At 37.4% G+C, this 14,986-nt stretch overlaps 1 protein-coding gene across 2 annotated transcripts in view; it reads left to right on the top strand.

The window, feature by feature from the left end:
* Positions 1 to 5,408: 5,408 nt before the first annotated feature.
* LOC145218974 (stabilin-2-like) overlaps positions 5,409 to 14,986 on the top strand; it is a 38,019-nt gene continuing 28,441 nt past the window's right edge. For both annotated transcript variants that reach the window (XM_080086395.1, XM_080086400.1), the window contains exons 1-12: positions 5,409 to 5,537; positions 5,933 to 6,024; positions 6,336 to 6,510; positions 7,519 to 7,677; positions 8,076 to 8,171; positions 8,668 to 8,847; positions 9,297 to 9,430; positions 9,906 to 10,058; positions 10,895 to 11,142; positions 11,985 to 12,261; positions 13,565 to 13,771; positions 14,517 to 14,675. In XM_080086395.1, coding sequence (XP_079942521.1) covers positions 5,474 to 5,537; positions 5,933 to 6,024; positions 6,336 to 6,510; positions 7,519 to 7,677; positions 8,076 to 8,171; positions 8,668 to 8,847; positions 9,297 to 9,430; positions 9,906 to 10,058; positions 10,895 to 11,142; positions 11,985 to 12,261; positions 13,565 to 13,771; positions 14,517 to 14,675 — 1,944 coding nt within the window. In that variant the 5' untranslated portion in view covers positions 5,409 to 5,473. The remainder of the gene's footprint in view (positions 5,538 to 5,932; positions 6,025 to 6,335; positions 6,511 to 7,518; positions 7,678 to 8,075; positions 8,172 to 8,667; positions 8,848 to 9,296; positions 9,431 to 9,905; positions 10,059 to 10,894; positions 11,143 to 11,984; positions 12,262 to 13,564; positions 13,772 to 14,516; positions 14,676 to 14,986) is intronic.

Here is a 14,986-nt window from a genome sequence, read left to right on the forward strand (position 1 = left end):
TTCGGTATGGCGCCTTTAATGGGCCTGGCGTACTATGATTTATAAATGAGTGTGCCATGATCGCTGGTCTGCTTCAGGGCTGAGATCCCAGTATGAATGTATATTTATCTTATTTCTGGCTTAGAGACGAAAAATGTTTTTGTAGCAATCCATCACAGCTGTAGATATCAGCCGAAAGTATTAAGCGATATTTTTTTACCTAATATTAAACTTGAAAATCGAGGAAGATTTTTGCAGTGCAGTGGAGCATATAGTGGTGTAGGATATGGCGACACCTTGTGGAATGAAATTAAATGATTTGGCGCTGCAATGATTGCTTAACTTTGCTGCAAACATCGATCCTCTGGGAGTGCTCAAGAAAGGTTTTAAATGACGCATGGTTTGTAGGTTGATAATCTTCTATCATGGTATGAATTTGATGTTAAACAAACAACAAGAAAATTTGCATCACAAAGAATGCAACAGCTCTTTTTTATCTTTTATTCTTTTTATAACTTTTAGGTTTAACACAATTTTGGGCTATGTGATGTCCCAAAAAGTCAACGTTGAATTGAACCTTTCACCAAACTACGTCATCACACGCTTCACTGGCTTCATTAGCACGTGCCTCTCATCAGACCTCGTGCAACTTTCTACTGGAAGTGACTTATGATGTGGAAACGGTGCCATGAGCCACTTTGCGCTGCAAGAAACACAAATTCGGTGTTTTGCCTCATACCGGAAAGTCATAAGTCTTAACAAGTGGATGCAGAGTCCGTATGAGTTGTGTGGGAAAGTCGAATTTCCACAAAAGAACGCGCGATCTGTGCGCTTTCGTTTTCTTTTCCTCCAAAGTCCCAAGAGAGAGAATAAGACTGCGTTTGGCGCTTGCATTCACAAGAATCGGGTTCACTCGTATTGGTTTCTCGCCGTGTCAAGCACGTGTGTTGGTTCGCGAATCAGTGTGTGCGCACCGGCAATGCAACATTGAAACAGGACAATGTTTGTTTCCGAAAAGTTCTCGTTTTGCGCTCACAGCCGACCAACTGGCTACTGATTTGTGTTTGTGACGTGGCGAATTGGGGCAATGTGCTTGTTGCTTGGCTTGTCCACGCGATCGAGGCTGGAGGTTTAGTACCAGGTCCCATTTTGAATGCTTTGTGGTATTTTCAATAGTTGTGTACAGAAGCATCAAGCCAATAAATGATAAATAAGTGAGAGTATACACTATTTCGACCTATAAGGTTTCATCAGTGCAGGTGACAAGACATGGGCCAAATCGGCACTCTTATTTATCAGTAGTTGTGGCAATCTTTTACAATTTTGTTTTAGAAACAGTCATAATTTAATAAACTAGTTAGGATCGCGAGACTTGGAATTGAACATAATCCTAACTAAAAAACAAAACTATCAGAGAGCTTGAAAAATAATACATAGTGCAGACGTTTGAACAACAGCTCTTGTCATCACTAATGTTAAGTATTACTGAATATTTTTTTGCTACGTTGAGTTGAAGTTTTAGCAACAGTTAGACCTGGAGTGATTTTGTAAAAGTTTGAAATCCATTGAGTCAAGCTAAACTATTTTGGGCGTAGCAGAATTAGTACAATTTAAAAAAAAAGTTTATACATCTTACTGACAACACAAATGATATTGTTTACATTTTCAAGTCATAGACTTACATTACAATTTATGACGTATTAAACAGTTCATCCAACGCCAATTTCATAATGTCAATATTTAGTTATGGTTGCGAACTTTTAGGGTAGGCATTATTGAACATAAAGGAGACGTTCTATTTCCTTGTTACGTCATAGTGTGTTAACTCATCAATAGAATGCTTCCTGGGCTTGGCATTCTTCCTGCATGCTATCATAATTCCATGGAAGCCGACGGCACAGTGCGCTTCGCATACAATCATGCATTTGTGGTCTTGATTTGGCTTGTGTGCGTTTCCATTTACCGCGAGTTTGGTAAGAAGCTGATAGCTACAATGTTATTGTGTACAACATGCCGATGGAACTACTGTTAGGTATTTATAAACCGATGTTTGTTTTGAAGTTTCTGAAAGACTTGTTATGGAAAACTTGTATTGTTATGTAACAATGATTGCTATTTAGGGCCACGTAGTGCTGGGAGCAGAGTTGTTTGTATGTATGAGCGATGTGCTGTTTTTTGTTGCTGCTGTTCAGTTTGTGATTTGAAATTATAAATTTAGTAGTTTTTTTTATAAACCTAATAATAAACGTTGGTGTTATTAACTTATCAACTAGTTATTGCAGCAGAAACAGAAATGCCTGTTTATTGTGTTAGGTCAAGGTAAAATACCGATGAAGGTAGTAAATAACTTTTGGCTGTTTTACACTATGTGTACTAACTAGGTAATGACCAAGCAAGCAAACTAGTTTGTTACGGCCATGAACCCATGATCTTTTAATATTTTTAAAGCAACTGTAACATGTGCTATGACTATATTGTTTGATTAATACAATACAAAACTAATTGCCGCAAAGCAGACCAATTTGAGGTCATGTGCCGTCATTATTAAGTTTCATGTATTCTGTAGGGGGAGCTATTTCTAAGTTTGTAAAAAATACCCAGTTTGGGCCGAATTTATTTGGCCGTGGAAAAAATCCGATTTCGCCCAAAGTAAGGGGGATTTCGATGCATTGTCAGTTACGATTGCAACATTTCGAAGTAAGCGCACAACCAAGTTAACACGTTGCAATGTAAAAACAACGCTATCAGTTGTTATAAAATGCTTTTGAGCAGACACTGAACTATAGTGAAGATCTATGCATGTTATTGCACCCTTCCCTATTCACACTTTCGTTTTGATTTTCGCATTGTTTGTACTTTGATTGAAGGTGCCATGTCCGTTATGAAAAACGCGTTAAATTTGCTGACAAACCCTCTACGTGTGATGTTGACTGTTTGATACCAACAGCTGCATTGATAGTTGTATGGCGAATCGCACAATGACTGAAGGTTTACAGCCAGCTTAATGTGCCAAATCTGCTTTTATTGAGATCTCATGACTATATATGAAGTAGGGAGCTTAGTCACAATGTTAGCTTTATTGTAAAACAGCATAAAAGCCAATGAATGTGAAAAAATAATCAAATAGTTTTTGACAAATGCCGTGGTTATCAGGTGGTTAGTTGTAACAATGTTTAACACGCAAACAGTTGGTGTGTATTTATGATAAGGGCGTCGTTTTTAAAGGTAGTCAGGTAAAACAACGATTTTGGTTTCAGAACATTGTGGTAACGAGTAAGCTTTGTCGAGGTGATACGAATCTGCCCAAAGTCTTTTGCAATTCACAAATTCGTATGCAACGTCGCACAGGTTACATTCTTATCAGCTCGTACAAATCATGAGTGATTTTCTTTGTGTGAGCAAAACCTACATGACCCCCCCCCCCCCATGTCATATGATTAATGTACAGATTGTTGCGCGCTTACAATCTGTAGCCTCAAACAATAGAGTTTGTCAGTCACTTATAACTTGGATTTGGTGAAGCATCTGAGGTTTAAAAATAAATTGTGCCAGGTCCCTTAAAATGTTCGCTAAATTATAAAACATAACGAATGCAGTAAGATCAGGGGTGTCCAACCTTTTTGGCCAAAGGGCCACATGCGGTTTACGAATGATTGCGCGGGCCACTTGAGTGTTACTGCCAATTTGGAATCTCTGTCTTATAATTTCTTATTAAAATCCTCACACCGAAGTTCTAATTCTAGAAATGTGTATTACCCTCGTTTACAGTTATAAGAACAATAAACACACCAAGATATAGTTAAGTCAACAAGGTTTTTCCCACACGTCGACATTTCAATGTGAAGTTTGGCCCTGTTTTTCTCTAACAAGTTAGGCAATATTCGGTGAGATGGACGATGGAGAAATGCAGAGCGATTTTTCCATATGGCTGTCAGAAATTACTGATCTTACAGGGGATTTAAAGTTACATGTTAATCTTTCTTGGAAAGTTCTGTTGGCGTTACTTGCTTTTTATTTCCTGTTTGGCATAATCTATATCACTGCAGAGTGCGGAAGATGTTTTTCTGCTAAATGCGTTTTGCGCGAGTCTCTGATACCATGCAGATGTATTTCAATGAACCAAGAAACATTAGGCTACTGACTGACTCTTCAAGCACGAGTCAGATTGTGACGTAACAATGTAGAAATTGTGACGCAACAAAAGTAGCTTGAACAGTTGTGTATTACTACTCTATTAATAAAGAAATAACAATTAAAATGTCAATTTTTCGGAATGAAAGTTTGCCATAAATTACGTAGGCGATTAAGTTGTCATTTCACAAAATACTACGCGGGCCACTCAGAACCTTCCTCCGGGCCACATATGGGTTAGATTGAGTTGTTCACGGAAAATTTTAAAAATAGCGTAAGGGTTATGTCGTATACTGTTTGTTATGTTTAAGAATCGCGGCATGAAAGAATTTTACTACTGTTCTATATGCTTTAAAATTTGGATCCTTGCGTCAACCCAAACAGAAGACCTTTTCACTTGTCTGTTTAACGCATTCCAACTTTAATTCATACGAAGGACAGAAGGTGTGTGAGTGTGTGTTTAGAAGAAAAAACATTTTATTACTTGTATCAAAATTTCCTCAGTTAAAAGCCATCAATACTCTGATTCATCATATTCCGTCCCTGTAGTTGTAATTCCAATTGAAATTACTACATTTTCACATGTGCGAGCAATTACCAATTGTTACGATGTTGATTTGGATTGTCATAACGAACGAGCGCGATTAGGAAATTTTACTTCCTCTGGTTCTTCGTTGTGCATATTTGGCCACTTGACTTTGATATTGTAGAGCAACAAAGTATAGGACAATTTGGCAATTTGATTTCTCTTGGACATTTGTAAAACATTTGTAATGTTGAAGAAAAGTTAAGTCTATCGAAGAAATTAAGTCAAGGTTTGTACGGTTTAGCTTAGAACCACACCATCTAGATTTGTTGATTGATTTTATGAGGAACAAGTTAATTACTAGATCACTGGTTGTCAACCTGTGCTACCCCTACCACTAGTGGCGCTCCAGAGCTTTTCAGGTGGTATGCGAGTAGCTTTTAAATCATAATCAATTTAAGTCAGATGCAAAGTTGTAACTCAACTGACCCAACTGATCATCCCTGGTTTTGCGTAAAACTTGTGTTTTGGCATTTTTCTGAAATTGCGAACCTTGCTGGTTTCAGAAATATGTTAGCCTGGTCAAGAAGAATAGGCCTATTTCTTGGTCTGTCAATCAAACAGGGTTTGGGTGGTACGCAGCGATAGAAAAAGTTGTCAGGTGGTGCGCGGTCAGTGTAAGGTTGGAAACCACTGACATAGAGCTAGCTAACAAACAATATTTTTTGTTGTACTGCACGTTGCCATGTATCTGCTGTAAAGTTTGTATACAATTCACAAGTAATTGACATTTGTTTTCAGAATGTTAGGTTGCACTTTTAGGACTTTTTGTTAAACATGATTTATTTAAAACTGATTGGAATTACCGGAATTCTGCTCGTTATTCTCCACACATCAGCAGGTAAATTATTTGTTTGCTTTTTACGTATATTTGTGGTAAGAGGCACAACGTTTAAAATACAAAGTAATTTTGGAAGCTGTGATACATTTTGATCACGAGATGGAGTCAGGATTGGAACCAACAACCTTATGATTACAAGACGGTTGTGTTAAATAGGCGCTTGTATTTTGTCGTTTACACATTGGTAATTTTAGTTGAAGTTCACCCCGTTTAACAGCCCGGTTTTTCACACCTAAGTATAGTTTACAACAATTATATATATCCTCTGAAAACTTACTCCTAATTCAGAAGACTTTGGGCTTTATCGCCTTTTTCTGTAGAAGATTAAACAACAAAACCACAATAAACTGTGGATTCAACCGTACAATGTATAATTTTGTATTTCTTTGATTCAGTGGACGGATCAACTTCGACACAAAACAGATGCGACCAAACTAAATCGGAAAAAATCAACACAGGTTGTATCGGATGTCGCGAAAATATCAACGTGAGTCACTGTTGTAAAAACCATCCTAAACCATGAGTAGTAAACCAGGGTCTAAGAGCCTTAATGACACATAGTTGAAGTTTTTAAAATTTTGCACTGATGGCAAAAACAGTGTTTGTTGAAAGGTTTGTAACACAATAGATTTACCGAATACAATACTCTTAAATAGTCTATTTTGGTCAAACTCAGTTTCAAGTCTGTTTTTCGTGTTTGAAACTAGATTTAAACGTGGTTCACGATTTTTGATTTCATGCAGTCCAACATAATAAACAATGGCCGACATGGAACTAATCTCAATGTTTCACTTCCAGGCGAACTGTCCGACCGGTTTTCGTAAAACAACCCGAGGTAAAGGACGTCGAGGTTGTAGATACAGAATCCAGGCTGGATCCCGCACTCGACCGGCTGTGGGATGTTTCCATACTTGCATCAGAGTTATACAGAAAGTTGAATGTTGCGGAGGGTTCTGGGGAAGAGACTGCCAAGGTTGGGAGATAGAAAGTTAAATTAAGATTTGAGTGTTGGGTGTGTAGTAAACCTCGGTTAACCGGACCCGTTTGAACCAAAATATTTGTCCGGATTAGGTGAAGATCCGGATTAACCGATTCCGGTTTAACCGTGGTTTACTGTATTTGTACTATAAGTCTGCAAGTTAACACAATTCAATTTAAAGTACAGTTTCAATTAGGCTAATATAATTTTTTATCTTAAATTACACGATTTACTCTTATGTAAGCTAAAGTATGACCCAATACTCGTAATTGAAACTTAAAGCTGGAATCAACCAGTCCCTTGCTTGGTGGATGAAGACTAAAAAGCCTCATAGGCTTTCTGCTTGTTCGTAGATACTGACGATGCTGTAATAGCGAAATATATATAACTTTAAAACCAAAGGGTGAACGACTAAGTGTATTTTTCTGAACTTACATCTAAAGTATGACCCTGTCGAACATTGCAAATGAATTTATATTTCGACAAACAAAAGTAACCAACGTAATTTCTGCTGTTGCCCAAATCTATCTCATTAGACTCGTGTAAGACTTTTCTTGCTCTTAAAAACCCTATACTAGCTGGGCCAATATACAGTAATACATTGCAATACGTGTTTTCAACACTAACATTCGATCGTTCAGTGCCGCGGAATTGTGTTTGTAAGTTTGACTTCAAAAGTTTCGGGCGAATTTTACTTTATACGATATTGTTTTTATTACGTACATATTTTGCTGTAATACATGTTGTGTCTAAAGCAATGGTTCTTAATTGGTTTATTATCGTTTTTCCTGAGAACAGACGATGGATTTTAAGTCCCATTTTCAAAAACTAAAATTATCAACTATGACGTCACAGGAGGATTACGTCACGTAACTACCCTTTCAAAAATGTCATATTATTACCTTTCCCCACAGGTTATGAACAATTGGATCAGGTTTTATTTCCAAAAGTGCGCAATTTATACACTTACGTTCTCATGGAGGTCTTTCTTTGTATTTCCAGCTTGTCCGAGTAGCAGTGGTGGAGAGGTGTGTAGTGGGCGTGGTGTGTGTAGCGATCTTATGGCTGGGAACGGAACTTGTATGTGTAGAGGAAGAATTGGTGGATCAACTTGTGAAAAATGCCAGGAAGAGAATCATTACGGCCCAAACTGTGAATCCAGTGAGTAATGAGTAATGATTTGTATGCAAATGGTTCGGGGGAACCTATTGTTAATTGTACAAGGTGGCTTGTTTAATCAAAACGTGTGCAGATTTGCGGGAACACAACAGATTGGTGTTGAATTAAATTATATGCAGTATATTGTCTGTGGAACCTACCATGAAGTTAATAAGAGAATTTAAATTAAAAACCATTTCTTGAAGACGCGACTGAGCTAGATTTCTAACTGTGAATCTAGTGAGTATTGGCCAACCTGTTGTTAATTGTAAAACATGACGGAAGGAGATTTTGGATTAGTTCATGAAATCGTGAATAACTTTGAAACCAATTGCAATTGTGTTGGAGCAAATACTATAATTGAAACTTTACTTTACCAGAAAGTTTGTTATTTCTTACAGCATGTGGATGTGTACATGGGAGATGTGACAGCGGAGTTGGTCGACCTGGAACATGTTTGTGTGATAGCGGATATGGTGGAGCACTCTGTGATCATGGTGGGTGAACTAACTCTTGTAGAAAAACTTAGCAATTTACTATTTCCTCTAAAGTTAAGTCAATAATGATTGTTTGCTGATTCGGAAATTATTTTTTGTGTCTATATTTATTTACTATTTGCTTAAATTTAATCACAGTTTTGATCGTTAAACTTTTATGTCAAATATTTTTGAAAGTTGTCATTGTTTTTGTGCATTATTTTGCTAAAAAAGACAATTATCCGTTTTTGTTTCTTCAAATTTTGTCTCAAATATGTTTAAGATTATACTTTTTTATCTTATTCTTTTTTTGTTAAACGTTAAGGAAAAAAAGCTGTTTTAAATGTTGAAATGAAACATTTCTTTAATATAATTTAATCAGGCATCAGATTAACCGAAGTGGTTTACTTACATTCTTGCATAATCCACTTATGAAGTATTTTAGGACGTAACGGAAAAAAATGAAGCTTAACACATACTGCACTGCCATAGCAACAACCTAATTTATATGTTTCAGTTCTTGCGGCTTGTGCTACACGCAATTGTCCTGCAAACTCCCGATGTTTGAGCAATGAAGGAACTCTCCAGTGTTTGTGTAACCCTGGTTACGAGGGGGTCACGTGTCAACCAATCAACCCGTGTGACGACAGCGACACCTTGTGCTCGCCAAATGCAAGTTGCTCACATACTGGACCGGGTCAGTAAAATTCCGAAAAATGTTTTATTTGCTGAATTTCTCTATTTACATAAAACTTTGTTTGAAAAATTATTTAAAAAACGTTTAGTGAGATTGGCATTTGTACTCCAGTTTAATACGCCGAGCTGTTTCATATTGCTGTTACAGTAATCCTCCAGGCCTGTTTGGACCAAAACATTTGTCCGGAATTAACCGATGTCGATTAGTAAAAGCCTTACCATATTACAAATCATTAGTACCTCAAGTTTAGTCCAAATTCTGCGAAGATTTGTGTTAATCCAATTCGGTTAAACTGAGTTTTACTGTTATATATTTTGAAAACAACATTCGCTAAATTTGCACATTTTGTTCAATTTTAGACTTTTTTGTACTGTTGCCCAATTTGCAAACCGATTTGAAAATCAGTGTTTCAAAAAATTTCATCAGAATTTGTTTTTGTAATTTTGCAGCAAAATACTTGTGTACTTGCAATACTGGATATACTGGTGATGGGAAATGGTGTGGAGCGATTGATCCTTGTCAGACCAATAATGGGGGGTGCCCTTCAAACACGACCACATGCCGATACACTGGACCAGGACAAGTAATGTTGTTTACCATAAATATATCGTACAAAGTATACTAAGCTCCTTGTGGTTCAGTGTTTTGCAATCTTTTCTAGCTTGCAGGACACCAAGATTTTTGGCGTACATAGATACTCACTGTATTACAATCACTAACACAATCTCCTGTAATCACACACATTCTTGTAGTTTGAGTTGTGTGTTCTGATTTTTTCAAGTTTGAAAAACACCAACAGAATTTTTCTAACGTACATAAGCACACCTGGGCAATTACTAATGAAATGCCAAGAGATTAGAAAGATACAATAAAAATATTACAAAATAACAAGTCTTACACCAATGTTTGTTGCTGGCATACGTACTCAAGAACACAAAAAATCTTGTTCAAAGAAATTAATTTGCAAGTTTAAATATGCCTGGTGTGACATGATAGAATTCATTCGTCCAAATGTTTCACATAACTATGTTTTACTTATGTTTTTGATCTTTTTACAGTTCGTGTGTGATTGCAATCTGGGTTATGAGAATCTCACGAACTCTGGTTGTTCTGTCATCGATCAGTGCGGAGTTTTCGACAACTCGACTTGTGACTCGCGCGCCAACTGCACAACGATTGATGACAACGGGAGTATTCGAGTTTCTTGTCAGGTATGACTGTAAACATGACATTGACATATAACAAAGTATTGCTCATCCAGCAGTTTTATTATAAATAATCGACGTTTATAAATCTTCTTATCGATATTTTTGTGTGTGTTTTGCATTTTGTCGCTATATAAGAATTTTGTCCTGCAAGTTATGTCATTATCCTGATGAAGGCGTCTTGTATAGGACGCCGAAACGTCGATTATTTATAATAAAACTGCTGGATGAGCAATACTTTGTTATACATTATGCCTGGCAGCAATCGCCTATTTCATAACATTGACATTTTTTTGCTTGTCACAAATCACCCTAAGGTCCAACAGTTTTTAAACAAATAAACAAACACCCCTGTCGTATTAATAGACGCGTTTTTTGACTTGCTTCCCACAATACGCAGCGTATGTTTTTATTTGTTTGGACGTCACCCGGAGTACACTGAGGAACACTGTGTTTCTTGTCGGTTGTTTTAGGTTTTGCTTTAAAGAATTTATATTGTTTAAGTCACCAATAATACCACTCATATTATTTCCTCCTGTCTCGTTGATACTCGCTTGTCATTGAATAGCTCTGCAATACTTTGTGGTCAGCTGAGCCAACGTAACAACTTCTAGCCAATGTTTCCTCCCATTTTGTCTAATGTACACGCAAGCTCCCTGAGTACACTGAGGACCACTGTGAGCAACATTAAATGTTCACGCTGTGGTCCCACACTGTGTATACACACATGTTTCGTCATTAAGAACGCCGAATATGTGCGAGTCAGTGCCTAATTATGCAGAAAACATGCAAGAAGAAAATGGCTTCCGCCCAAAACCACTAAAACGTATCATGTTTTTCAGTGTCCGATCGGTTTTCTTAACAAAGGACTGAGCTGTCACAGTGATCTCTTCACTGAAATGCAACTTGTCAACGAAACCGGGATATTCCAGAACCAGTTGAACACAGCAATAAAAATGTTCATGAACACTTACTTCCAAGATCTCTTCTTCTCGACAACCCCTTTCACTTTGCTTCTGCCACAAGATGAAGCTTTTGGTTCCGAACTTGGTGAACCGGATTCGTCGGAAATGTGGAAAGCACGAGCGAGGTACTATGTTGGCAGTGGTGGGATTCAACTTTTTTGTCAGCCGGTTATATCACAAAAGTCATATTTTTCAGCCTATGTTAAAAAAAAATTCTTGACAATAACCAGTAATGCTAACCGGTTCGCTGATCTCACTAAATTTAGTGAGACGGTTCTATAGAACCGGTGCGAACCGGCTGAATCCCAACACTGCATGTAGAACACATGGATAATTGTACACCAGATACTGTAGTCCAGATGTGCCAAACCCATTGATCGCGAGGGTCCAGAAATAATTTAAAATGCTGTTTTGTGACACATTTTTGAGAAATGTTGCTGTACATAGTTGACATTGTTGTGATTAAATCATCGCTGTTTTGGCCTTGGTAGATCACGAGAGTTAAACTATCTCAAAAGTCGATCTGGCGTCAAAAATGTTTGGGTACCCCTGCTCTAGTGTGTAGGCTTAATTTTTTGGGTACCCCTGCTCTAGTGTGTAGGCTTAATTTTTATGACAAGATCAGTCATGCATGAAATTTAGTCAAGCATACATAAAAGAGCCACCATTTTGGGTTTGTGGTAAAATGCGTCATCGATTATATCTTTCTTTAACACAGAAACGCTCTGCAGGTTTTCACAGGCTGTAACTTTTCGATAAAGCTCAAGAAATTGTCCTGTTTGTTGGTAACAAGTTAACTTTTACAACTTTTTCATAGACTTTTGAACAGTAGCAAAATATGAATAATAAGTGTATAATTTAACATTTGTCGATTCCGTGCAAATTTGGTTGTATCAATTCCTAGAAGTTGTACGGAAACACGTTGTATCAATTCCTAGAAGTTTATTTAATTTTTTGTTGTTTTTAGAGCTCACATCATTGCATCGGAAATAGTGATTGACTTCCAGTCTGAGAGCGCCAAGTCGATGTACCCTCTCCTGGGTTCGCGATATTCAATCAAAGCCCTCCGACCTATAACACCTGACCCCAACCCTGATGACGACAGCGCCGGGGTTTTCGCTCAAATCAACTTCGCGAACTCGTTCAGAACCGGCGGAATCGTAGCGTCCAACTTTTGGGCGGCAAATGGTGTTTTTTACGTCATAGACACAGTTCTTGAACCACCGGAAGTTTTTCAAAACTCGGTAAGTTAAATGTTGTCGATTTAACCGAGTAGCGAGTACTTGTGAATCTTACGAGTAGCAGCTGGTGACGTTAATTGAAGTTTTAGCAGCGTGGTTCTCTTAAAAATATTTCACGAGGTGTCGAGTATTCGGAAAACAGCTTTTTGAAACGAGTATTTTAATCAATAACTCGACAGTAACAAACATTCCTTTTATAAATAATCGGACACACTGTTTATTGAGTAACAAGTATTTAGGCTTATTTCCAAACAATTAACAAGTTTACATCAAAACGCCTGAACCACCCAGTATGTGTAGAAAATTGCTCTAACTTTTATTAGAATACTTAGTGGAACATCAGAAGGTAACAAATTCTGTTTTTGTCACTCCCAACAAAGCGGAGTGTTGGTAAAGGACTACACTAGCCGATACGGCCGATCTCTCGTCACCAGCTGCACTGATGAATACCTTATAGCAGTGGTTCCCAACCAGGGTTACTCGTACCCCTTGGGGGTACGAGATTGAACATCAAGGGGTACGAAGATCCTTGGGCCACAGAGCACCATTTCAAAAAGATTTTACAGTACAGTTTTATTTTGGAATTGTAAATGATATTATTACTGTCTTTGCTTTGAAAAAAAAAACAATTATCTACAACTAATTGTTTCAAAACAAGCCTCATTGTCTCATAACAATGCAACAAATATCTCACTGAGAAGTGACAAACAAAATAACTGACATTTAATTTCTTTTTTGATTTTTGCATTTTTGTGTGAAATACCGCTTTAACGTTTAATTGAGCTATAAGATCAATTTGATTTAGCAATATATATCTGAAAAAATCCATCAGAAATTTTTGGGGGGTACGAAGAAGGCTCTGACCTGACAAAGGGGTACGAGCAGCAAAAAAGGTTGGGAACCCCTGCATTATAGGTTGATACAGTGTACACTGTCTGAAGCATAACAAATACTTATTTGCAACTAATTTGTGTAGCTAAAGAAAAAATGTTCTTTTTAAAAACAGCAAACCGACTTACTCTCCAGTAATAAAATCCTTAACACTTCACCATTGTATCCAGGAATGCATTATACCATAAAATTAGACATAAAACCAGTGAGGGGGGGTTCAATTTTTTTGTCAGCCGGTTCTATCACAAAAATCATATTTTTCAGCCGGTTCTGTTACAAAAAGTCCACTGACAGTAACTAGTAATGCTAACCAGTTCGCTGATCTCATAAAACTTCATGAGACGGTTCTATAGAACCGGTGCGAACCGGCTGTATCCCAGCACTGCATAAAACGTTAAGTTCTATGCCATTACAGGGATATGACGCTGTGTCGTCGATGCCTCTGCTCCCAGTGTTGAAACTGACACCGGATGCTACAAACTTCCTGAAGTTGTGGAAGAGGAACGATCAGATGTGGAGATGGGTGCAGGATCCTGGGATGGACTTCACCTTCCTCATCCCATCTAATGATGCGGTGGACTCATTGACAGATGATGAGAGGAAAGCACTTGAAGATTGGGAGGTGGGTTTGATAATACTTTATAATTTCAACCAATCTCCTCAACCTTTTCTACATCACTGTACTCATTTGCATTGGTCTTTTATTTAATTATTATGCATTTAACTTACATGATAGGTGTTAACTTATTTTATTGCTTATTCAAATAGAATCACAAACATATCATTAATAAACATAATTGCAAAACACACACATAACAGTATAGACATATAAACACATTCACCAAGTCAACTACCACTGCACAGACCAACCCCAACTGAACACCAACACAAGGTCAAGAACTCATCTTCGTCCAAAACGGCTGAGTTGATATTGCCTAATTTAAAACCATACTGCACAAGTTCGGGCGTGCTATGGTGTTATTAGTTTTAAAACCGCATTTAGTTGAGGGTCGCAGTGAAGTATTGTTACTTTTTTTGTCACCGACTTTCTTGATTCCCAAAATTTTTTATAAAAGTATTGACTTTTGTTGAGATCTTATATATTTTTTATCTCAAAAACTCTGAGATATCCTAAAACTATTTCGGTTTTTATTAGTTAAACGAGCTCATTACCATTAAGCTAACTCAACAACATTTGAATGTTCGTTGGTTGCTACGGCTTATTTTTTGCTGTTATAAATCACTTTTTGGATTTGTGATCCTGCGTCCAGTTTGTGGGTCGTGGGTTCGAATCCCACCGCCTCCGTTTTAGTTACCTTTTTTCTTCAGTGTGAAGACACTTTACTCAACATTGCTCTTGTTTGCAGAACCGCGAGAAGCTGACTGCTCTGTTGCGCCACCATATGGTGTTACGCCGTATAAACAGTACGACACTAGCGGGCGTTAGAGATCTGGAAACAGCGAATACGGCGGTTGTTGTGAATGTTTCCGAATCCAACGGAATGATGACGATCGGAAACGCTAAGGTAATGGGAGATATATTTTACATAAATCATTATTGCGGTTTTCAAAAATAGTTTCTCGACCAGTTGTTTTCAGTGATAGTATACATTTGCAAGCCTACTATATTAACGTGACATTTCAAAAGGGAAACAGTGTTATTTGTATTAAAAAAAAAACGAAATCAATCATACAAGCAATTTATTTTATTTGTTTCAGCGCGAAAGTATAATAATAAGATAGGTGATGTACGAAAAAATAAATTCTTATGATCAAATGCTTTAGCGTCCAACATAGAATTAGATAAGCTGAAACACTTTGGTTATGTAAGGAATCT

The sequence above is a fragment of the Phallusia mammillata genome, chromosome 1 (genome assembly GCF_965637545.1).
Source record: "Phallusia mammillata chromosome 1, kaPhaMamm4.hap1.1, whole genome shotgun sequence".
Taxonomy (NCBI): Eukaryota; Metazoa; Chordata; class Ascidiacea; order Phlebobranchia; family Ascidiidae; genus Phallusia; species Phallusia mammillata.